General features: G+C 33.9%; 1 protein-coding gene across 1 annotated transcript; it reads right to left on the bottom strand.

Moving 5' to 3' along the window:
* Positions 1-6,790: 6,790 nt before the first annotated feature.
* Positions 6,791-23,514, bottom strand: LOC136777304 (zinc finger BED domain-containing protein 6-like). Its single transcript, XM_066733470.1, has 3 exons — positions 23,410-23,514; positions 7,807-7,981; positions 6,791-7,707 (listed from the first exon to the last, which is right to left on the bottom strand). The coding sequence occupies exons 1-3, from the start codon at positions 23,512-23,514 to the stop codon at positions 6,791-6,793; spliced, it is 1,197 nt and encodes a 398-aa protein (XP_066589567.1).
* Positions 23,515-26,532: the final 3,018 nt, after the last annotated feature.

The raw sequence follows: 26,532 nt of genomic DNA, 5'->3' as shown, positions 1-26,532 counted from the left end.
AAGGATAGTATTAGACCAATGTATTATACTATTTTAATTATCCATGCGGCATAGGCCTTTTAAATATTAGTTTATTTAATCAAACTTACTATTGCTACCATAATACTTTGGTCCTTTGAAGACGAGCATTTTTCCTTTTAATTGACGTTTTATTTTGCGAAAAATTGATACATTTATACAATGTACATCTGGCATAGAGCAGCCGAGCCGAAAGGGTTAAAAAATTCTATTTATTATTTCAGAATAAATACATATATATTGTATAATTTAGTTTTAAATTGTGTTCAATAGACATATAATAGTTTTTTATTTCAGGTTTACCAATTACATCTAATCCACCTCAAGTTACTTCCATAACTTCAATAGTTACAGCTCCCGACATTGGTATGAACCTTACATTATCTTTATAATATACTTTATGAAAATTGTATAATTAAAATTCAAATAATTTTTTAATCGAATACAGATAAATTAGTACAGATATCTGTGGAGTCGCTCCAGTATGTCAGAAGTATTGATAAAAGGTTGAAAAACTTAGAAAGACGCCTCGTACAATCTACGAATACTACGAATGTATTCGATGATATATTACCTTTAGAATCACTGGAAAATTTGAAAGCTTTTGATAATATCATCGAATTAGATGAAAATAAAGCGAGTTTTGTAAGAAAACTTTTTGTAATACAATATTAAATGCATTATTAATTTGTTAAAATCAACGAGGTAAAGCATTTATTCTGATTAGTTGAATTCGTTTAAGGTCGATTTTATGAAACTTATTGGAGGAAAGAATAATAAAAATGTAGTGCAACGATGTATGGCCCATTTATTCACCAATCAATTTGGGATTAAATGTTCTTGGTGCGGACGCGGAGGGAATATTCGTGTTTCGAATTTAAAATGTATACGTATTTTAAAAGGTAAGAATTATTAGCATTTTTAATTATTTCTTTGACTTACCGTAATAACTGATAAAGTAATTTGTAATAATAACAATTTTCCTGACTTACAGGTATTATGCGAACCAAAGGGGTGGATGACAGCGAATTTGAATCCGTTGCAAGTGAATGGTTAAGATTAAGTAAGTTGCGATATAGTCGGGAAAATAAGAAGAATTCAGCCCCTGATTAGAGCGTACACAGTGCAATTATTTTATATATATTTATTTAATAGTTTTATATTAATGTAAATGTTGAACCAAACTGAAGTTTTAAGAAATTAAAGTAGTTATCACCATAGATATCTATTACACTAACCAAACATTTCTTAGATTTGAAATAAATGAATTCCTATTTGTCTGTTAATTAATTCAGAAATATCAAGAAGTATAGTCGAAACATAATGTACAGTAAAAATTGTAATTTTATATTCGCATTGGATGCCAATCTTTGTATGTATTTATTCAGTCTCTGTTAGAACTGAGTTTTTCTCTTCAAAAATTCGTAGTTTTTTAAAAGTCATTTTAATCTTTAATATATACTTCACAAATTCACTGTTTCAATTTTTTAAAGTAATGTTCAACGTAATTACCAGTCTGTATTACTTTTTGTTTAGTATAGTTAATTAAATGGAAAAATAACAGTTTTATTTGTTTTCGTAAAATAATCGAAAAATCGAAACAGTGAGTTTGTAGAGTACATATATTAAAGATTAAAATGACTTTTAAAAACTACAAATTTTTGAAGAGAAAAACTAAGTTCTAAAAGAGAATGAATAAATATAGATGACAAATTGACATTTGATGCGAGAATAAAAGTGACAAATTTTGTTATACATTGTGTTTGGACTATTTGATATTTCTGAATCAATTATTTAAATGGAAAACAGGAAATCATTTATTTCAAACTTACCACATGTCTGACTAGTGCAGTACCTACCTGGAGTGATAACTGTTTTAAATCAATGTTATAATTTCTTTAAAAATGACTACTATATTAAAAAATGTTATGTTTTCATATAACTAACACATAAGCGATTTTCATATAATTTCGTATGCATTTTCATAGTTTCTTCAAAACAAATAGTATTACATTAATTATTATATTTACAAATTTCATTTGTCTCACATATATATATACTGTTTTAAGACACTTTAAAATGTAATAATTAATTAGTTTTCCGAAAAATAAAAAAATTGATACATATAATTCATTTGTTTCTTCAGAAATAAATGAGTCAATTTTAGATTAGAATAGTTGAGGAAAATTATATAAAAATGTAGAATGGTGCTGATAATTTTTTAGGCGGTTTTCTCAACTTTTCCAATTTATAGAATTGACTCATTTATTTTTGTAATCTTTAAATGCAAACACACACGCACGTATACCTATATTACAATTCCCTTACAAGAAGCTAGAACATATACGTTTATATTATGCAAGAAATAAAAAGAATTTTATATAACATATCTATATATCTTACATTACAGCAATGTAACATTGCGCTGTATATCATACGTATCTGATCCAGTTGATTGATGCTGAAGTAGAGCTGTACCAGTATGTTACAATTATCTATACAAGCAGTATTACATGAAATTTTCTATACTGTAGCATATACAGATATGTTATATAACATGGTTCACTGGGCGAGGACCAGAAAACAAAGATTCGCGTTGTATTCAACGCATCTTCTAAAACCTCTACTGGCGTATCGGTTAACGACACGTTATTCATTGGACCCAAGCTCCAGCAGGACATTACGCGGATCCTAATGAATTGGCGTGCCTTTCGATATGTTGGCGTGACGGACATTGTTAAAATGTTCCGACAGATTCTTGTGCGTTTTGAGGACCGCAAGTATCAGAACATTTTATGGAAGACTGATTCCGGTGAGCTTCAGGCTTTCGAACTCAACACGGTGACCTACGGTACGGGACCGGCACCTTTCTTATCCTCGCGAGTTTTGCGCGAATTAGCTTCCACGGACGGGGCTGACTTCCCTCTCGCGCAGGATGTTTTGTTATATTCTACATACGTAGATGATTTACTTTTCGGGGCTCATGACTTAAAACAACTCAGTTCGGTCAGAGAACAACTTATCGCTCTACTAGCAAAAGGGGGCTTCTCCTTGAGCAAATGGGCATTCAATCAGCCGGGGACTTCCCCGCTTGAACCTACCGAGCTGCACTCTTTCTTTGAGGATCCTGCTGGGTCAAGTAAAGTCTTGGGTATATATTGGGATCACGGGGATGATAGCTTTCGCTTCCGTGTTTCTCCTTCGTCTATTGGTGTACTAACCAAACGCATCCTCTTATCAGAGAATGCTAAGATCTTTGATCCCTTGGGATGGATCTCTCCTATAGTCATCACTTTAAAGCAGTTAATGCAATCCACCTGGTTACTCAAACTTTCTTGGGATGAAGAGATTCCTGAGCCTGTTCAGTCCAAGTGGCTCAAGTGCTATGAGCAGCTCTGCGACTTACAGATTTTGAGTATTCCACGATGGACTGGTCGATCACTCACTACTAGAAAACGCGAATTAATCGGATTCTGCGACGCCTCAGAGCTGGCCTACGGTGCAGTCGCTTACGAACGTCTCACGGATGAGAACGGTCATTTTTCGGTACCTTTAGTGATGTCCAAAACAAAGGTCGCGCCGATTAAGACCACTTCAATACCTCGGTTGGAGTTGGTTGCAGCCGCACTTCTAGTCAAGTTGTTGGTTCACGTCAAGACAAGCTTGGTCGGGAGTTGTGATGCGATTCGGTGTTACTCGGATTCACAGGTCGCGTTAGCTTGGATAGCAAAGCAACCCGTCCATTGGAAGACGTTTGTGGCCAATCGCGTTTCGTACGTTCAAACGCATTTACCGGAAGCCAGCTGGCATTATGTACCCACTAAGTTGAATCCGGCAGACTTGTGCTCAAGAGGAACCAGTGTTCAACAGTTATCAGAGGACTCACTTTGGTGGCATGGGCCTGCTTTTCTCCGTGAGCACACCGCAAAACCTGTTCAGGTCTTTGAAACCGAGGAAGAAAGTCGGAAAGTAGCGTTAACCGCTCAACTAGACACAACTGAGTGTTGGTTTTTTGATCAGTTTTCGTCTTGGTCTAAACTGGTCCGAGTTATGGCCTATGTTCTTCGATTTGTCCAGCGGACCAGGAAAACCGGCCAATGGGAGGACTCCCTCCTGTCTGCATCGGAAATTCGCAGTTCGATTGAAGCCTTGGTAAAGGTTGTTCAACGAACACACTTCGCGAGCGAAATCTCAGCCTTGAATCATGGGTTACGTTTACCGTCGCGGTCAAAGCTTCTTTCCTTACATCCGGTCATTGATTCACAAGGAATCTTAAGAATAGGGGGGCGGCTTCGGAACGCCGAAATTTCTGAACAAATGAAACACCCCATTATTTTACCTAATTGTCACTTAACTGCCATACTCATTAGGCAAACCCACCTAGAGACACTTCACGGGGGACTCCAATTAACCTTGTCCACGTTGCGACAAAGGTTTTGGGTCGTGAATGCGCGAAATCTAGTAAAATCATGTGTTCATAAATGCATCACGTGTGTTCGCGAACGCGCTAAACTCGGTAACCAACTCATGGGTTCACTTCCTGCCGCTCGGGTTTCTCGCAGTTTCACTTTTGAACACACCGGAGTAGACTATGCCGGGCCCTTTTCGGTGAAATTACATCACGGTCGTAATGCAAAAGCCATAAAATGCTACGTGGCCGTGTTCGTATGTCTATCTACCCGTGCTGTTCACTTGGAACTCGTCTCTCGACTGGATACCGAGGCCTTCCTCGCCGCGCTATCTCGTTTTATCTCTCGTCGTGGAAAACCCGCCGTCATGTACTCAGACAACGGCCTCAACTTTCAAGGAGCGGACGCAGAACTCAAACGCGCCTACCAATGCGCTGTAGAAGCCGCCCGCGCTCGGAAAACCGATTCTTTCGGCGAAATCGAGTGGAAATTCATTCCGGTCGCCACTCCTCACTGGGGCGGTCTTTGGGAGAGTGCGGTAAAAAGTATGAAGCACCACCTAAAGCGCTCCCTCGGAGTCTTCGTGCCAAATTTCGAAGAAATGACCACCCTGCTGACCAAGATTGAGGCCTGCCTCAACTCACGGCCTATTTCGCGGTTACATGATGATCCTGAGTCGTTGGACGTACTCACTCCGGGGCATTTCTTGTCAGGTCGGGCGTTAAATTCTCAACCGGAATTTTCCACTTTGTATTTACGCGAATCATCATTAAATCGTTGGCAAACCGTGACGAGAATCACCGAGACATTCTGGAAGAAGTGGTCTTCCGAATACCTACACACGTTGCAGAATAGGCCAAAATGGCAGAACACTAACTCGGAATTTGGTGAAGGAGATCTGGTACTGATCAAAGTACCCAACAACCCCCCGCGCATGTGGACCTTGGGGCGGATTCTCAAACTAGTCCCTGGTGTAGATGGGGTAGCTCGCGTAGCTATACTTAAAACCGCGAAAAAAGAGATCCAACGGAGTCTCTCGCAACTTTGTAAACTCCCTTCTTAGCCCTTGCTTTGGGGTCGCATCAGGGTCTATCTTTACCCTGCCTTACGGCATCCTGGGACTCTTCAGGTTGTCATCTTTCCTTCTCAAACTTCCTGGGACTCGTCAGGTCGCTTAACTTTCTCCTTCTTGGCTTCCTGGGACTCTTCAGGTCGTCCTGTTCTGTTTTATATCTTTTATTTTTATTTTTATAAATAAACTTGTTTTAAACTGAGTTAACTTTCTTCTTTCTTTTCTTGACGCCATCGCGTCAACGGGGGGTTTGTTCGAGATTGGGAGGAGCAGAAAATGTTGCGAAGTAGATTCCGCATTTCTCTGTTATATCTCCCATTTCTATTGCGCTCACAATAGACGGCTAGACCGACAGCGTCTAGCCGCTCTATCTGTCCCTCTCTCCGCGGCGCGCTTGCGCGTCATCTGGCCCTGGCGCGTCGCGGCCGCGAAGCGACACTACTTGCGCGCTTGGCCACTAGGTGGCCAGCGCCCGCAGCAGCTCTCTCGCTGGCAAGATTAGTGTCGCGGAATTATATAGATGGGTCCTTGATAAGGACCCGTCGCACCTCAGCCTTGCTCGACCGCTGCTTTTGACAGCAGCAACAGCAGCATCTTTTGACGCCTCCACGGCTTTTTTTGACGCCTCCACGGCAGCGCCTCCACCAGGCCATTCAAGAGCGCCTCCACCGGCGAACTCATTGGGTACCATACTTTGGTAAGTATCACCCAACCACCCAACGCCTACCAAGAGGGGACTACCCCTCTGCGGCAATATCCTCCCTCCTAAGGGGAAATTTCTCCGGGTACTGCCCGGGAGAAGTTAACCCTCTCCTTCCCCTCCACACTGCCTCCGAGGACTACCTCGGACCCAGTGTTCCGACCCTCAAGTCCAGGGCTCTCGAAAGAGTCGGGTAGCGGGAGGGGTAGCATTCACCCTAGGGGTTGGGGTGGCTCGGAGCCACTATAGCTCTAGGAGAAGTAGGCCGAGGGGTAAGGGGACTTCCCCTTCCCTAAAAACCACTTCTCCTATTTCGCTTCCTCCCGTGGCTGGGGATTTTACTGGGGAATACTCCAGGGAAAATTGCCCAGTCCGGGAGCCTCTAAGTCCGCGTTCCTTTCGGGGGAATTCTGTTTTCTGGGGTTCTAGGGAATCTTCGTAGACCGAAATTCCCTAGAAGTTGACGAGAGCAAATTCCCTAGAAAGTCGATCATTAGTCTAGCGGTTCTTTTGTAAATATATTTTTGTACATTTTATTTATTTAAATAAAAACTACTTTTACCTCTTACCTTTGGCTTTGAATATTTTATTCTAGAATAAGACCTTCCCTTCTGACCACAGGTACGGAGCCAACTTGGGACATTGTTTCGCACAACCACATATTATTTTAGTTGCTTCTTTAAACGGCTTTAAAAGTTCTATAAATTCCTTTAATATTTGTAATTCTGTAGCAGTAACCATAACTGGAGCAGCAGGAAATCTAAGAAGTATTGATCCAACTTTATCAGACAATTCTATAAATCTTTCTAGCATGTCGTGGGTCGAATTCCACCTTGTATCAACAGACTGTATTAGTTTCAAATTTGATACAGCACGTAAAGAATCCATTGCAGTTACTAATTTTTTAAAATAAGTAACAATAGATTTAATTTTTTTGCATATCATATGTATTTCATCACATTCTAATATTTTTGAGGGTACTAAATGAAGGCTATGTGCAAAACAAGAAAGATGCTTATCTGCACCAAATGCATCCTTTATAGCCTTTTTTATGTTTGCCCCATTATCAGAGACGATGCATATAATACTATTAAAACATATTTTCCACTGATCTACAGTATTCAAAAGACACGCTTCAAGGTTTTCAGAATTATGCTTATCATTCAGTTCAGTTACTCCTAATGCCACTGATTTATGTTTGTCATCATATATGTAATGACATGTTAACCCTAAATAACTTTTAACATTTAATGGATCGGTCCAGATGTCAGTTGTAAGCGATAAATATTCAGTCTGATGGAGATATAATTTTATTTTCTCTGATAAAATTTCATACTTCTGTTCGAGAAGCCTCGTTAGTGTACTTCTGCTAGGAATTCTATACAAAGGACATAGCAATCTGATAAATGCTTGAAAGCCTTCCTTTGCTACGGTTAAGTATGGCATATTGTCTTTTGCAATCATGAATAACAATAAGTTTTTTATTTCTGTTTCTTTGTTACCTCCAGCTAGAATAATATTATATATAATAATGATTGATGTTATACACATATATAGTGTTCATTTCGCTGAATGAAAATTAAAAGCTTTTGTCATTTTTACTTTACCTTGATATGAATTCTGCTTGTACAATGACATGTCTATTCTTGGTTGTTTTCTTAAATATGGACTTTCCATTACGGATAAGGAATCTGATGATATAGTGGCGCTCGATGAAGATGAAATTAAATTATTTAAACAATCAGGTTCATCAAGATTTTCTAAGCCAACTTCATATTCAGTCTGTAATTTTAAAATGAGTGAATAAACATGTGATATTAGAAGAAATGGAATGCAAAATAATGTAGATCATTTTGACCATTGTTATATTTCTTTTCAATGATGGATTTTTATTAATAACAGAATCAGGGTTCAAGTCCAAATCTGGGTGGTATCTTGTTAAATGAGTTTTTAAATTGGTTGTGTTCCCACTTCTTTTTACTTCTACTTGACATATCTTGCATTTTCCTCCAGTAGCTGTTTTTATAAAATACTTCCATACAAGGCTCAGCACTATAAGTTAATATAATGTTTGGAGAACACTATTTACGATAAATCAACTTTACTAAATATATAAATATAAAAAGAAAAGGAAAGAATAGTAATGATAAATAATGGAAAGGATTTGCACACATACTGATGAGGGGAATTCTAGTACTTCTGAGATTAAATTAATTCTTGTGAAAAACATTAATTAAAAGGTCCTGAAAAATGTGTTATAAAAATATATAATTAAAATTGCTTACAATAAAATCGTGTTAAACATTTACGCTTAAACATAATATTAATTTTTAATTGTTAACTAAAAAAGAGACTTATACCTTCAATTTTGTTTAATCAGATTTCAACGAATTTTTATACCGTTAATTCTTAATTTTAAATTGTGGTAGTTGTGAAGGAAATTAAATTTTCTTCGCATGCTTCGATTATGCATTCATATAGTTTTACCAAGAAAGTTCAGAGTGAATTGAGCTTAATTAGTACAAATGCAGTTTCGCGCAAGTCAGTATATCGAAATTCGATATCGACATCTAAGTATCGATAAACCGATATATCGTGCAACGTAAACTTGATACAAAATATCGATATTTCGATATATCGATATAATATGGACATCACGGTGCGGCGACACTTTGCCACCCGGGAGTAGTAATTTCGCTCTATGAGGTTGGCAGCACTTAGCGCTTGAAGCATTTTATTCAAGATGCGATCTCATAGCAAATTTGATGTACAACTAATCCATAAGCTGCATATGTATGCGTGTATACAAGTAAATATGAGATATCTGAAATAAGAATTGGAGCAAAGGAGCATAGCGTGAGAAATAAGTAAGGCATTTAATTTGAATGAAATATAAAAATAGATTTAATATTATTAATTGAAAAGGATGATTTTTCTAATCACTTTATTAATGATATTAAATAGTTATTTGAAATTAAATACACATGAAAATTTAATAATCAGATAAGTTAATAGTTTATATTTTGATTGCTATTGCATGAAGAAATTAGTGTTAGCAAACGTTCTCTGTATTAAAATAAAGATTTGATTTCGCAGGTTATTTCAAATGAATATGTCAGATTTTTCTCAATGGTGTGGTGTATTCTATGGTAAACTACAGTGATCCCTCCTTCAATTGATGCCCAGATAGACATGGCTAACCGTTTAAGAAGAAGCTATGAAATAAAAAACCTATAAATATAAAGATTGATATGCTGAATAAGTATTAAGTAAGTAGCAATATCATTACCACATGTAAATGAGTTAGAATCCATTGCAATTAATGAGAAAAACATAATATGATTTATTCGGTATAATACACAAGTGAGACCAACATGTATATTCTCACACGTATTAGGTTTTATATGTGCTTATTATCATCTCTGTATTTACTTGTATATTAATAATTACAAATTTTGATTTGCACATGACCTAATAGATACAGAGATGATAATAAGCACATATAAAACCTAATACGTGTGAGAATATACATGTTGGTCTCACTTGTGTATTATGCCGAATAAATCATATTATGTTTTTCTCATTAATTGCAATGGATTCTAACTCATTTACATGTGGTAATGATATTGCTACTTACTTAATACTTATTCAGCATATCAATCTTTATATTTATAGGCTTTTTATTTCATAGCTTCTTCTTAAACGGTTAGCCATGTCCATCTGTGCATCAATTGAAGGAGGGATCACTGTAGTTTACCATAGAATACACCACACCATTGAGAAAAATCTGACATATTCATTTGAAATAACCTGCGAAATAAAATCTTTATTTTAATACAGAGAACGTTTGCTAACACTAATTTCTTCATGCAATAGCAATCAAAATATAAAATATTAACTTATCTGATTATTAAATTTTCATGTGTATTTAATTTCAAATAACTATTTAATATCATTAATAAAGTGATTAGAAAAATCATCCTTTTCAGTTAATAATATTAAATCTATTTTTATATTTCATTCAAATTAAATGCCTTACTTATTTCTCACGCTATGCTACTTTACTCCAATTCTTATTTAAGATATCTCATATTTACTTGTATACACGCATACATATGCAGCTTATGTATTAGTTGTACATCAAATTTGCTATGAGATAGTGATGTCAGGACGGCGACACTTTACCACCCATTAGAGGAACTTTTCGTCTACAACGTTGGCAGGACTGAGAGCACAAAGAGTTTTATTCAAGGGCTGCGTTCCGTTATTACTGCCAGTACAGTTGGGTGCAGATATCTTGCGCCTGGCGAGGGGAAGCAGGAATCAGAGGGGCGAAGGGATTTCTAGGGAGTTTGTCCGTAGCTGTCAATTGGCGCGGTTAACCCTCAATTTTGGATCGTAAACAAAAATAATATTTTCGGAAAACGATTGCGGAAAAGAAGGAAGGATTTTAATACATAACAGAGAAGAAAAAATATATCAGATGAGTATAAATTAATAACAAAAAATGAAAATTATTGTGAATTTATAAGGAAATATACTTTGTGGTTATTTTATTTCTGTTACAGGCTAAATCCTATTCTTCATGAGTTTAAATCGCAGGAAAGAAATACTTAAAGACCAATGAATGAAAAAGGACTACTTTATAAAGCATTTCTGTGTGGCCCAGTCATTTCTATAATTGTGACATAATATTGTAATAGTGAATATGTAAGCGATTACTGTGTATACAAAAAAATTTTATTACAAAATAATAATAATGTATGATAATGCTTTTATTCCTATTATTATAAATTAAAGCTAGTTCAATAAAAATTTATTATTTTAATTTCTTCCTTAACCATACACAACTTCTATACGTACATTGTAATTACATATTCTTGTAGAATCTATCTTTAAGCTACCCTAACAAAATTGTAACTATTTTAAATGTACATATCATAACTATTTGTTTCAATCATTTTTATTATTCAATGCAAGACAAATTGCGTAGAGGTTCTGCAAATTTCTTATGAGACTGTCACATTCTTCGACATATTACCTTGTATGATATTTATATGCCTCCTTTGCACTATTTTCTTCTAGTCTATAACATACGACAATAATTTTATTATCATTTTTAAATACACGCAGATAAGATGATTCTGCTGATTTGTAATTAATTTTATAAATATAGAAATGATTGTTAAACCATTGTTTTATTAAATTTGGAAAATGGGCATTTGAATGATGCTATTTAAATTGGGCCTCTCTTCTCTGAGATATGTTCTGTAAGGTTATTCCCGTCAGTGTGAGGGGCCACTCACACTACGGGTTTTCCCATTACCTTCGCCCGTCTTTTTCTATCGGTATCAGGGCGCCAGTTGGTCAGTTGGGTGGCCAACAACCCTACGTTATCAATTGGGTCCTTCGACCCCATTCTCTATGCATCTTATACGGCCCTGCGGCCATGCATATGGACGGTAGCGGTAGCCAGGGTTGCTCAGTATGCTAGGTCGTGGAGAGAGGGGAGGGTTCCTTACGGAAGTCCGAGCCTCGCAGACCTACCTGCTGAGGGGCATACATTCATCCCTCACCACCCACGCCCAGGTGGTGGTGAGGAGTGCGGGAACATGCGGTATCCTTTGCCAAGCATAGAGCTTGCCAGGAGCGGACCACCACGGAGGCAATGTTCGCGGCCCGTCCAGCCATAGCGCAAGCCTATGGGATTACGGAGGGCACCGGGACACATTCCAACGGGCTAACTACGCCCCTGCACAACCCACTATGCATTGGCCGGTATCCAGTCGTGACGTACGTGCAAGCTGGCCTATAGCACACGCCCCACGTACGCGAACCGACCCATGGCTGTCTGAGTGCCGCGTCACGCGCTCACCAGCACGCACGGACACATCAGCACAGTCTCATGGTCGCGTTCCGACTGCCTGCTATGGCAGTCTGCGCACGACATTCGCGCAGCCTGCTTGACGCGCGTAACCAGCGTTCAAGCCAGACTCGATGTTCTATTTCCCCTCCTCGTGGGGACTTATAGACACTGTCATTCCTTTAGGACTCCCCGAGGCCGCTTCTCCTTATCTCAGGTTGCCTGGGTTGTTTGGCATGGCCCTGCCTTACTTCTCAGGACAACCTGGACATCGTTTACTGGAGCGCCGGTCTTTTCATTCGGGCCTCTGCCTGTCAACGGGGTCTATCCTTGACGTTAGCTATAATCCACTCGTGAGCCTATCTCACGAGTCGGTAACGTAGGGATTAATAATATCCACTGTTCGGTAGCTTTCTTACTTTTTATTCGGTATCTTGCATACGTAACGGGGAACTTCGTTACAGTTCTCATAATACTTAGATAGATAAAGTTCCTTAAAAGTTATGGGTATAATACTGAGTTCATCTTATTTTTTAGCTTCAAGTAGTTTTTCAGCAACGTGTTTGAATATACATTTTGAATATAGAATACTCTTATTTCCTTACTCTTATTATAATGTTGTCAGGATTGATAGAAAGATATGTCAATCATCTGAAAATCATAGCAAATGCACATGGTGACTAGATAAATTAAGGTTTTAGGACAGATAAGTTTCATGAACAAATAAGAATAATAAAATAAGTATTGCATATTGGGAATGGATATCCAAATATATAGCTGGAAAATATAATATGAAGATGAAAACAAGATGAACTCAGCAGTATACATAAACGTATTGGTCAACAATATCCTCTCAAACGGAAGGAAAAGATATCATATAGGTGAGGTGCCAAACATATTGAAGTATAAGTCCAGTGTCCATTCTTCAAATTTAATACAGCAATAGTTTACCAATCATCCTAATTATTATAGAGACAATTAGAAAGCAGAATAAGCATATCTGAGCATATTTGAAAATAACTAGAGAATTATTGGTATATGTGTTGAAAACTAGAAGAAGGAACAATCAAGGCAAATAAATGTCATACGAGACATGGAAGCATGTGACTGATCAATAAGAAATTAGCAGAACCTCTATGCAATTTGTCTCACATTGAATAATAAAAATCATTGAAGCAAATAGTTATGACATGTAGATTTAAAATAGTTACAATTTTGTTAGGGTAGCTTAAAGATAGATTCTACAAGAATATTTAATTACAATGTACGTATAGAATTTGTGTATGGTTAAGGAAGAAATTAAAATAATAAATTTTAATTGAACTAGCTTTAATTTATAATAATAGGAATAAAAGCATTATCATACATTATTATTATTTTGTAATAAAATTTCTTTTGTATACACAGTAATCGCTTACATATTCACTATTACAACATTATGTCACAATTATAGAAATGACTGGGCCACACAGAAATGCTTTATAAAATAGTCCTTTTTCATTCATTGGTCTTTAAGTATTTCTTTCCTGCGATTTAAACTCATGAAGAATAGGATTTAGCCTGTAACAGAAATAAAATAACCACAAATTATATTTCCTTATAAATTCACAATAATTTTCATTTTTTGTTATTAATTTATAATCATCTGATATATTTTTTCTTCTCTGTTATGTATTAAAATCCTTCCTTCTTTTCCGCAATCGATTTCCGAAAATATTATTCTTGTTTAGAATTAAAAATTAAAGTTAACCGCGCCATTTGACAGCTAAGGACAAACTCCATTTTGCTACAGTTAAAATTCCCTAGATAAGGAGTAAACCCAGGATGCGGCGACACTTTACTACCCGACGTTAGTAATTTGGTTATTTAAGATTGGCAACACTGAGGACATGAAGTATTATAGCAAAGATGAATACCTTCTCAGTCATCCTGCCTATCAAACACACACGTTACATACACAACCATACATATTATGGATTATCTCTGTCACCTGATGTATTTGTAAACTTCTATAAGTGTAGAGTCATTAGAAATAATTTTTATTTGAAACAACTTATTGAAATAGAAGATTTTTAACGGAATTAAAAAGAATTTAAGAGAAAATTCCTAAGATCCTCAGTTATATTTTACATTCTATTTAAAGGAGGATGCTGTTGCAATAAAGTAGAAAACACAAAAATATTATCAGATAAGTCACAGGTTTGTAGTTATTTTTATTTGTTATAGTATGGGAACGAGATTCTTTGTTAAATTATTTGATGGTTTTCTTTTGCAGGCATTTTTAAATAACAGCCCAATTTTTGTCATTGAGATAAGTAAACATCAAGAATAAGTGCACTTCTCATCTTCAGTTAAAGCAGATATAGATAAGGATAATGTGCAAATGACTGCGCCTTAAACATTTCTCAATCTGCCAGTCAAAGATGATTATGGTAAAATTTTAATCAAACAAGAAGTAGTACTACTATCATGTCTCGCAGCATATTTGGAATGTTACTGTGGAAAAACAAATCAGCGTATCCAGTGTAAAAATCAATCTTAACTATGCTATTCATACGTAAGTGCTTTAAAATTTGTATTAGAACGTTGAACTGAAATGTTACATGATAATAATATAAAAGAATATACCCAGTCAGAATATTTCACAGCAGTTGAGATAAAAAATGATATCATAAAGTTGATATCACAAAATAGTATCTTAAAGTCATAATTTAGTTACCTTGAGTGACACCATATTCTGCATTGTACTATAATTTGGCAAAAATCAAATTTGTCAATTTTTACTATAGTTATCTGGCAGTGTAAAATTCATGATTTCCTTTTGCGTCTGAATATTCTGAGTGCAATAAAGACCAAGTAAATTAAATATATTTTTATTTACTTCTGCATGCGTTTTATATTTTAATTATTCCACATATTTCTAAAACATACATAAATTTCATTTTTACTTTTCTTTATTATGTTACAGGAAAGATGCTGATTATAATATTATTACAGGAATAACTTTTTGACTGATTACAAGAATGAAATACAATGCAAATGATATAACTCTATTATACAATAGGTAAACGTAAATTGAAAGATTTTATCATAATAATCAAAAGCTTCAGCTATTCGTTTCGAGTAATCAGTACCTTTTTAAAATATAAAAATATTATCATAACAAAAAACGTTAAACATGTATAAAGAATCATCCTCATATAAATAATGAAAAATGCAACGTATTGTATTTCTGGTTGCATTATTCTTTAATGTAATAATTGCTATGGATCTTATAATACGGGGAACTATCAATTTTGTTTAATTTGAACTAAAAACAGTAATTTTAAAAAATGGACTATTTTCCAATAACATATTATAAGTTTTCCTTAATTTAAAATGATAGAACATATATAGTATTCTATGTCGAATTAAATACATATAAACATGTATAAAAATTGAAAGTATTGTACTAAAGAAATACGATTTGAAAAATTATCAAATGCAATTAGATGAATTAATAGTTTCAATTTATTTTAGTTTCAATTAAGGATTTATTTAATTTTTTCAATGTATATTAACTGCTAATATGAATAATTGGTTGCGTTTCAAATCCTAAGCGCTAAGGTAGCGCTATATCATGATTGGTCAGTTGAATCAGTTTGACCAATCATGACACGTATTTTATTTAGCGCTACCATAGCGCTATAGTTTTGAAACGCAGCCATTGACAAAAACTGTTAGCATATGAAATTATATTTCATATAATTTGGTTATCGGGTTTCCGAGTAGTATAAAAATCAAATTTGATTCTATATAATGACGTCAAAATTAACAGTTTTGCTACCAGGGATTAGTACCCTACCTTTTGCTGTGTTGTAGTGAACAACTATTGCATATACGACCAAAAACAGGCTTCTTTTGTTTTTGTATATATATATCGTATTATATTTATACTTCATGTCGGAACATGTTATTGCACGTCAAAGTAAATAATTTTATAGCAAAAGTTACAAATTATTTTAAATCCTTCAATATTTTAATTCAGTTTGTCTCATTATGAGTTCTGAAAATAAGTCTGAAAGGAAATTATGGATATTCAATGAATTTAGATATTTTATCAAAAATAGAAAAAAAAATAAATTGTATTTCTAATATTCTAAAGGTATTCCGTTATCTATAATACTATTCTTTTTAAGAATATTTTCCATTTAGGTATTTATATTCCATAAAAAATCAAAAGCTAGGATGCAAAGCCCACGGTCAATTTTTCAATAATAAATTTCACCCTGCTAATATTGCTCATAACCACGAACCTGAAATAGAGAATAATAAAAGATCATTAATTTTAAATAATATAAAAACTACAGCAACAACTATATACATAAAGCCTAAACAAATTTATAATTCTGCAATATTGAAGTAAGCATATCATTATTTATATCTATTTAAAAATAATTTAATGCACTGTGATCAATTAAAAAATTATTTTCCTATTCTACTTTTATATTTTTATAAAAAATTGTTTTATTTCACGAATTAGTAATTCATCCATTGCAAACGAGATACCGTTCACCACCTGCAGACGAACACTACAGCGATTTATGAAGAAAAGAGAGAATAAGTCAAATATTGTATTGAGAGAAAAAACTCTATCAAATTTAGCAGAATATTTAAATAATGATGAATATTGTGAAAAGATTAGTTTAAATATTTCTGTCTCTCAAGATGATAATGAAAACATACTGAATGTATTATTTTATGATAAATATTTTTTCCAAAGCTTATTGGCATATGCAGATAAACTGTTTATAGATGGGACTTTCAAATCAGTTCCTAATTTAAGGATAAGAACATACAATTGTTAATTATTTCAATAGCAAGTAATGCTCTAGGTAATAAAGTAAGTATTATTTCTTCTTCTACTATTTTTAATTACAATTACATAACAATTATTTTTAATTTCATATTTATTTTAATTAGAATATTCCATGTTTCTGAATATTAATGAAAAACAGGCGTACAATAGATTATATTAACGTTTTCAGTTTCATAAAATCAAATTTCGTTGATTTTAAACCAAATATAGCAATGATGGATTTTGAAAAAGCAACAGCAAATGCTATAAAAATTGTATTTCCGAATATACGCGTTATACATTGCTTTTTTCATTATTCTCAAGTAAGTTTAATTGCAGCTATTTTACATTGCCCTTTATTAACATCTAACATTATACGAATAAATAAGTCAGTTAAAAATGTTATTTTTTAAACTCTGTTACTTAATGCAGTTTAAGATTTTAAGAAAGTATTTACTCAAACTCTACTAAAAAAAAGTATGTTGACTTTTAACTTTCTCGACGACGATGCAAGAAATTTTTTTAATTATACACTGTAGATATTCAAAAATTAAGAAAACTTATGTAAACATCTCGGAAGATAAAAATTTTTAACAAAAACATTCATTAATTTAATTGTTTTTGACCATTTGATAAGATTAATCGATAGGTGAGCAACTGAATGAAATTATAAATTATTAATACGTACGTACAGGATTTTTGAAAGCCTCTTAGATCAGTTACAATTGTATGCGATAAAAAAAAATCTATTCTAAAAGCACCTATTTTCAAACAACCTTTGAGTTCTTAATCCAATTTAATTATGTCAGTTAGATCACATAAGAAATTAAATTTAATTGTTTTGTGATTTTAGGCATTAATCAAAAAAGCCCAACATCTCTCATTAATAAGTAAATCTAAGAATAAGAACTTATATCCCGAGAGATTTATAATCATTAGGAAATTAACATTATTAGCACTATTACCGCATTATCGTATACATGATACGTTTCAATTAATAAGACAAATAACTGAATTACAATTTGGAGATTTGTTTACTAATTATTTATCTTATTACGAGAAATTTTGGATAAAAGAAATAAGACCTGAACATTTTTCTATTTTTCAATTGGAAAATAGGACTAATAACTTTTCCGAGTCCTCTAACAGCAAATTCAATGCACATCTAGGAAAAAGACCAGATATAAACTCTTTTATTAGTAAGTAAAATTTGTATATTTACCAATTTCTATTAACATCTGTTCAGTTCTTCCTAAATGTAAGAACCTCTTTGAAAATCCCTTTATTATTATAATTACTATTACTTGGAAAAAGGTAACCAATATTCAATACGAATAAGCTTTTCACTTTAATGAACAATCTTTTCAATTTCTGTTAACCTGTTCCACACTAATTAGAATCATGTTCTGCTATGCTTTAAAACCATTTTTACGACTGTAATAGTTGTTTCTAAAATATTTTAATGAATAATTCTCCTGTAAAATAAAATTGGAAATAAATATTAATATTTTTATTTTCTTTTAAGGCCTAATAAAAATGATAATACATGAAAAAAAATTGAAATTTCTCAAATACAAAAGAACATTTACAAATCTAGAGAGAAAAAAACAAAAGACTTGGATTTCAATAATGAAGTTATTGAATTCTATAATAAAATTCAAAAAATTGAAAATAATAAAGAAACTATTATACAAATTATAAAATTAATGGAAGAATTTAGCAGCATAAAACAATTAAAACGGCAAGAAGAAATGAATACATTAAGCGCTGTAATAAATATGGGTCAAAAAGAAATAGAAATAAGTGTAATACATAAAGAAAATATGCCTGAATTGATTATCAATAAAGAAAACCGTGAAGAAGTTTTAAATAAATTAATTAAAATAAAAAATGCATATCTTCAAAATTCTGATGAAATAATATTTCAAGTATCTAATAATGCATGTTAAATTAAATTAAAAATAAAAGATACTACTTTTATTAAAAGTGTTCCATTGTACACAGTGGGAAATTGAATCGTGTGTGCTTTTAACTATAGTGTAGTATATCATTTTCCATGTTAAATTACAGAGTGAAACTAGCCGAACCACACACGATTCAATTTCCCACTGTGGACAAGGTACTTTTCACACCAAAATGTACTTTATTATATATTGTTATCATTATTTCAGTAACGTATTTTTATACTGCGTGAAGGATAAATATTTGAGTAAAAATTTTAAAGCACTTACGTATGAATAGCATAGTTAAGATTGATTTTTACACTGGATACGATGATTTGTTTTTCCACAGTAACATTCCAAATATGCTGCGAGACATGATAGTAGTACTACTTCTTGTTTGATTAAAATTTTACCATAATCATCTTTGACTGGCAGATTGAGAAATGTTTAAGGCGCAGTCATTTGCACACTATCCTTATCTATATCTGCTTTAACTGAAGATGAGAAGTGCACTTATTCTTGATGTTTACTTATCTCATTGACAAAAATTGGGCTGTTATTTAAAAATGCCTGCAAAAGAAAACCATCAAATAATTTAACAAAGAATCTCGTTCCCATACTATAACAAATAAAAATAACTACAAAACTGTGACTTATCTGATAATATTTTTGTGTTTTCTACTTTATTGCAACAGCATCCTCCTTTAAATAGAATGTAAAATATAACTGAGGATCTTAGGAATTTTCTCTTAAATTCTTTTTAATTCCGTTAAAAATCTTCTATTTCAATAACTTGTTTCAAATAAAAATTATTTCTAATGACTCTACACTTAGAGAAGTTTACAAATACATCAGGTGACAGAGATAATCCATAATATGTATGGTTGTGTATGTAACGTGTGTGTTTGATAGGCAGGATGACTGAGAAGGTATTCATCTTTGCTATAATATTTCATGACCTCAGTGTTGCCAATCTTAAATAACCAAATTACTAACGTCGGGTGGTAAAGTGTCGCCGCACCAACAGTAAACCCTCGGGTTAAGCTACTGCCGGGTTAAGTAGGCGTGCCAACCATAATAATTTAAAAAATATATGAAACCTTTTAGTTGCGAATGTTTTTAGCTAGGGATTTACTTATATAGTTTGAAATTTTTAAATTAGTTTAGGACTATCGAGCAGAGTATCAAGACCAGAAATCAAGGGTGCTTTCAATAAACTGAACTTAACATAATCTTAGCTTCAACTGGTCATAGACTGATCTTAGCAATATATTAGCTAATTTGAACTTAAGTTTTAGAATTCCGTGATTTCAGATAATCCGTTACTTCAGCAGTATGTGAATGTATATACACTGATCGGTATGTATGGCGTCTTTCAATGCATTTAGGAATCGCCTTATAAAACTCCTCACCATCTGTAACTCAAGACGGAAGAGCGCGTTTCAGCATACATTTTTGTGTAAAAAAACTTAAAATTTTATTATTCAAAGTTTTTTTAATCCAAAATGTATGCTAACTCGCGTTTTTCATCTTGTGTTATTGATGATGAGCGGCCTTATAACGCGGTTCCTAAATGCATCAAGGGACTCTATACATGCTGATCAGTGTAATTCGATAAATTTGACCAATTATATTTCCAGTATTTAATATAAAAAATTATATTCAGCTCAATGAAATAAATAATATTAGGGAAAATAATGTGTGATATGAAATTATAAGAATTTTATTATCAGTTAATCCAAATTTCGAATAAGGAAATTTCTGTTATTTTTAAGTTGTAAAAATGTGTAATAAACAATTAATTATTTAAACGAAACCAACGTTATATACAATCATATATTTAGGCCAAAAATGGAAGAAATAAATATTTTGGGACAATTTGACATAAGTATTCAATCTTCATCCGATTCAACGTCGGATGAAGAGCGAAATACTGTTAGAATACACCGTAACAGATGTTATTTACGTGACAGATTCAATCCTTTTGAATTTTATGACGAAAATAATTTTAAAATAAGGTACAGATTCGCTAAAGAAAGCATAAAGTATGGTTTGTTACCTGTAGTTGAAGAATATTTAAAAAAACCTGATAGAAGAGGTTTACCTATAGACCCTGTAATGCAATTACTCATCACTTTAAGGTACTATGCAACTAATAATTTTCAGGTAATGAAATGATATTTAAAAGATCAATTAATAACGATTATACAAGCTCATTTAATATATATATATATATATATATATTGAATAAAAGTATTATATGTTAAATCTTTTGAATATTGAATAAAAATTACTGTAAACATATTATAAGTGAATAGATTATTCATTACATCTTCCTGTAAGCATGCTCTACATGTCACATAGTTAACAGACATTATTTTTCCTTTTGCGAAACAATGGGGAGTGAAATTCTAGGGACCACCCAATGTTCCTCCTATGAGCTTTCCCAGGGCTCTCTAAAACTGACCCGATACCTTCTGCCCATATTTTACCCTCTCAACCAGTCTCTAGCTATTTTTTTCGAGACTTTTCTCACAAACAGGTCAGATAAATGAGCCCACGTGCTAAACAGAGTCACAGTGTGAAGTAAGATTGTCAAGAAGCCATTGATGCGCTCGATATTTTCTGACCATATTTTACCCTCTAAACCAGCCTCTAGCTATTTTTTTCTCAAGACTTTTCTCACAAGCAGAGCAGACAAATGATCCCACGTGCTAAACAGAGTCACAGTGTGACGTAAGACTGTCGAAAAGCCATTGATGCGCTCGTAAATTTTAAGCTGCACTCAGGATATGTCCTTAAGATGCTAGTATTCCCAACCCAAGTAATAATGAACGTATATTTCACGACTCGTTTCTAAATAATGAAAAGTTTATATTTTAAACTGTCATTACTTTATCTGAGGAACGTGACTATCTGCACCATCTAGTACGTGTTATGACACGTTTGAATTAAATATATTTGTTTTAGATGACGGTTATTTGATCTGAAGAACGTGTATCTCACGACTTGCTTTTAAACAATGAAAAGTTTATATTCTAGACTGATGTCACTTTATATAAGGAACGTGTATATAATTAAATGGATTTATTTATTTTAATTAACAACTACTTGATCTAAAGAATACATGTATCAACAGGTTTAAAATAATGAATTCTCTTTGAAATCTACAATCATGAGTGAGTAACCCATCAAAAATGTCGTTCGCCTGCAACAGTCCCTCCACTCTCAATTTCCAATAAGCGTGTATATCTTATCCCTTCCTACGATATTATTCAAAGCCACCCAAGTTTCGTTTGCCTGCAACACTTCCCCTACTCTCAATTTCCATGTGTGTATATCTTATTCCCTCCTAGGATATTATTCAAAGTCACCCACGCTAGCAATTAGGAAATTTCATTCAGTCTCGATTAGAAGCGTGAAGCAGTCGAAAGTTCAAGTCTGTAACGCTGCAGTCATAATATTTTATTGTGGTGTAATAGCAGTATTGCAGCTTCAAGCAGTGCAAAGTACCAGTTTCACGTTGCAGACAGAATATTTTTTTATTGTCACGTAATTGTCGTAGACAATCATTAGAAGGTAAGAATTATTTTTTCTTTTTACGTTATTCTCTATTCTTAATATTATTTTATTATTATAGAAATGGATTTAACTAAGATTAATGAACTCGCAACTGTAGAACCAAAAACTTTTATAAAACTGAATACTTTGGAGATTGGGGGGTCATACCGAATAACTGAATTATCGAAAATTAAAACCAAATATGGAGAGAGAATAATAGCAAAGCTGGTTACGAAGGAATGGTTCTTCTTGCCTGCGAGGATGATGGCATTACTGGAAAAACCAGAACAATTCAAGAATTTTCAAGATGCAGCTTCAAATCAAATATTAACATTTACGTATCATGGTGAAAATTACAATAATATGACATTTGCAATTGTTAGTCAAATTTCAAAAGATTAATTTAGAAAACATTTGTAAGGAATGATTTAAATACAAATAAATGATTATTATATCTTATTTATTATTTTTTTCCTTCATTATAATGATAAGCTTAACTATAGTCTATTAGCGATTAACATACATTTCTAACTATTAGCGATTAACTTACATTTCTAACTATTAACGATTAACTTACATTTCTAACAATACTTGTAAGCGGGTTATATTCAACAATTTTATCAAGTATAAATAAACAATACGCAGTAGTATTACTTGCAATATTTTTAGAACAATCGATCTCTATTTTAACGTCAACTGTGCCAGATTTAATAGATTCGTTTTGATGCGAACAATCAATGACAAAGAGAGGGCCATATTCTAAGAAATTGTTGTAATCAAGCATTGGTTTCGACGGTTTTTCTCCAACATAATAGGATTGGATAAATTTAACATACATATCATATAGTACAGAAAATCGTGATTTTTCAGTATCAGTATCAAGTCGATCATACGGATAAAATTTAGAATTAAGATAGACTTTAATATCACAATCAAAACTATCATCGAAGTCAAGCACCTTCATATGCTGTGTATTCTTCTTATTTCTTCTAAATGCTAGAATTACGTATCGAGGCTTCTCCAATTGTGTTGCAGCTTTTAGAGCCCACGTATGCCTCTGTGTTTCTGGTAGAAGCGAGTATTCGTAGAATTCCCATGATCGAAAAGCCATGGTGAGGCTTTTGTTTTGGTCGATAATACGTAGAAATTGAAGTTTTGTGTATTCATTCAATGATATATGAGGAATTCTCCATTGCACTTTTTGAACATCAATTTTGGAGTAGGTGATTTTCGTTGAAGAGTATAACGAATTCGTATCATTACGCGCTCGAATGAGAACGAGCTCATGACGTGCATTTATCATGACTCTTCTATAGTCTTCACAAAAACCCAACAGCATTTTCAGTGGTACGCAAAAATTAAAATATTTCGTAGGCTTATAATCTGATAGAAACCATCCTGAATGGTGTAGACTCGTACTCTCCTCCCCAGTCAGAGAAATGAGATTCTTCATGGAACTAGTAATACCCACATTCTTACTGCGGTCAATCTCAATACCATTCAATTCATAGCGAATTTCATCGAACAAGAATGCCATGGAATTGCAGTCAAGTCCCACTATATCTTGAACTGTTGCACCCTGAGCACGAGTGCCCTCGATTAATTTTCCCTCTATGTATAGGTAACTCTCACATGGTAGAAGAATTAAATCTTGCTGTTGTATTGGAATTCGAATTTCGTCACTATTTCCCAATGATGCATTTGCATACGGATTGTAAGCATGTATTTCCATTTTAGTAATGCGATTGTCGTACACAAGTTGTGCGGTTACGTCCAACAGGTCCATTTTTATTTCTGACCTTGAAACCCAGTGATTGAAGAAAGGTTATATTTTTTCTTGTTAGCGGTCTTCTAACGTAATCCCCACCCAATGTATCTGCTCCTGCAGCAACTGTTGGACTGGTGATAGGCTTATCTGGTATCGGTGATTTATAAGTATTCTTGTAAATTAGCATTTTCTAATGTGTAATCGAATTGTAATTTCTTCCCCACCGAAATTTACTAGACGGTTTTCCTGATCGAGAATGCGCAAAGTAAGACGGTCAATTACTTTCACAATGACTGGCAAGTAAATGACGTTTTTCGGTGTTTCCGAGATTTTATAGCCTGGTGGCACGCTTGGAAAAAATTCATGTATAACATGTTGAGGTTTGCCGTTTGTATATGCACCAGCAGTAATATTACATTCAATTCGTAAATTATATTGACCCTTATAATGTTTACGGGCTGGTCTGATTCGGCTAGAGTGTTCGGCTGAATAATGCGATCTGACGAAAAACCAAATAAAGAACCTATATTATTAGGTTTTGTAAAATCGATCAGATATTTACACTTTATTTCACTTTCCAACGTATTATTATTAGCACGTAGAATAATGACATCTTCATTATCCGCCTCATGCATCAATGTACGCAAAAGATCATTTATAGCACTCAATTCATAACAACCTGTAGGTATAGTCAGATCTTCAGTATCGTAGTAAAACTTATTGTTCGACTCATCAACATTAGCGATTAAAACTTGACATTTCTCCCCAATACCTATGTCCTTGGTCAGACTTTTCACAATCCTTCAAAAATCAAGCCCTCAAAAACAATCTTAATTCCCTTAAGGAGGAGGCTAAATACAAGGGTGTTAAATTTTTCTCACGTTTCTTCCAACCGAAGACATCCCCTTGGTTTTCAAAAAAAAACCTTGCTAGAGACTTTATTTGTTGGGTCAATAGGATTCGTTCCAACCATTACCATCTTGGTTCCTCGTTGGCAAGAGTTGGATATATTCAGAACTCAAATTGTCCATGTGGTTATGATCAACAGGATTTAAACCATGTCATCTGGCAATGTCCATTACTCAACAAGGGCAGAGACAGGTTGCTTGCTTTTCTCAATAAATTGGGGCAGTACCCTCCTTTCACCATAGATTCTTTTCTAGGAGTACCAAATATTAAACCGCTGTTGTACATTCACAAATTCCTAAAAAACCATGAATTGCTCATATAACCCTCCCCTAGCCCTTCACACGATACTAATACAAATAAGACTATGCATTACAACATTATGTAATTTATAGAGCGATATTGTGTCCTAATTAACTGTACAATGGAATAGCCATTCTGTGACCAAATAGTATTAATGATTTAATGTATTACTATTTATTAATCTTGCATATAACCTAATAAAGGTTCAGAAGTATTAAAAAAAAAAAAAAAAAAAACATTAGCGATTGAGTTGAAGCTCTGAAAGTCTACGAGACCAAGTTCATATTGCTCCTCCCGAAGATTGATCGGTGGGAAAAAATCTGCCTCTAATATGGACTCGCGGTCAGACAGCGTAACCGTTAAAGACATTGTTCACGTAGAAACTTGACACACAACTGACCGCATATGCTTGTATCATACGATTGATATTGATCGCGGTTGTAGTAGATTATAGCAGAAGGACCAAAATAATCTAAAAGTTCAATTGGAGGTTTCAAATTTCCGAAGGAGTCGAAATACTTTACGTAATTATTACGTTTAACGTAGGCAACCCAATGTGTACCAGAACCTTTATCTTCATCAAGATTCACGATTGCACACTCATTGCATAGTACGGTTTGTGGTAGAGATGTGCGCATAAAAACTCCTCGAAAATGTGGTATATCCTGACATGCATGTAATAATTGAATATAACTAGTAGTTCCAGATTTCGGGAGGTTGCTTATTTTTTTTTTGCGAGGTTTTTTTCCTCCTTTTCAAACCCTCCCCCCTTCGTCAGTAAGGGGTTAGGTATAAACCATGTCCACGCCTGCCTTCTATTACACGATTGTGACGCTGTATCTCTTCCAATTGTCTCTTGGATGCTTTCGCATCGTTTACAGCTTTTGTTATACCTGCTGCGCCCCCAGCTAATGCGCCCACTGCACTCAACAGTGGGAGCAGAGGTAATAAACCCCCCCGTTTTTTTTTTTTTTTTGAGTAAATTGCTTTTTCCTTAATAAACCTCCTCATTTCTTCGGTACACGAATTTTTCTTTTCTTCATGCTTCTTCCATGCACTTGTAGGCCTAAGCCAAGTTTTCGTTTTACATTCATGGATGCCCAGACTGCTGCTGCAGCTGCTCGTTCACGTAAAGATGAGTCACTAGCAGTG

Source organism: Prorops nasuta, unplaced genomic scaffold (assembly GCF_024137725.1).
Source record: "Prorops nasuta isolate Cenicafe-Biocafe unplaced genomic scaffold, Cenicafe_Pnas_1.2 PNAS00011, whole genome shotgun sequence".
NCBI classification, from domain to species: Eukaryota; Metazoa; Arthropoda; class Insecta; order Hymenoptera; family Bethylidae; genus Prorops; species Prorops nasuta.
Note: the sequence above shows the minus strand (reverse complement) of the source record. Positions and strands in the feature narration are given on the sequence as shown.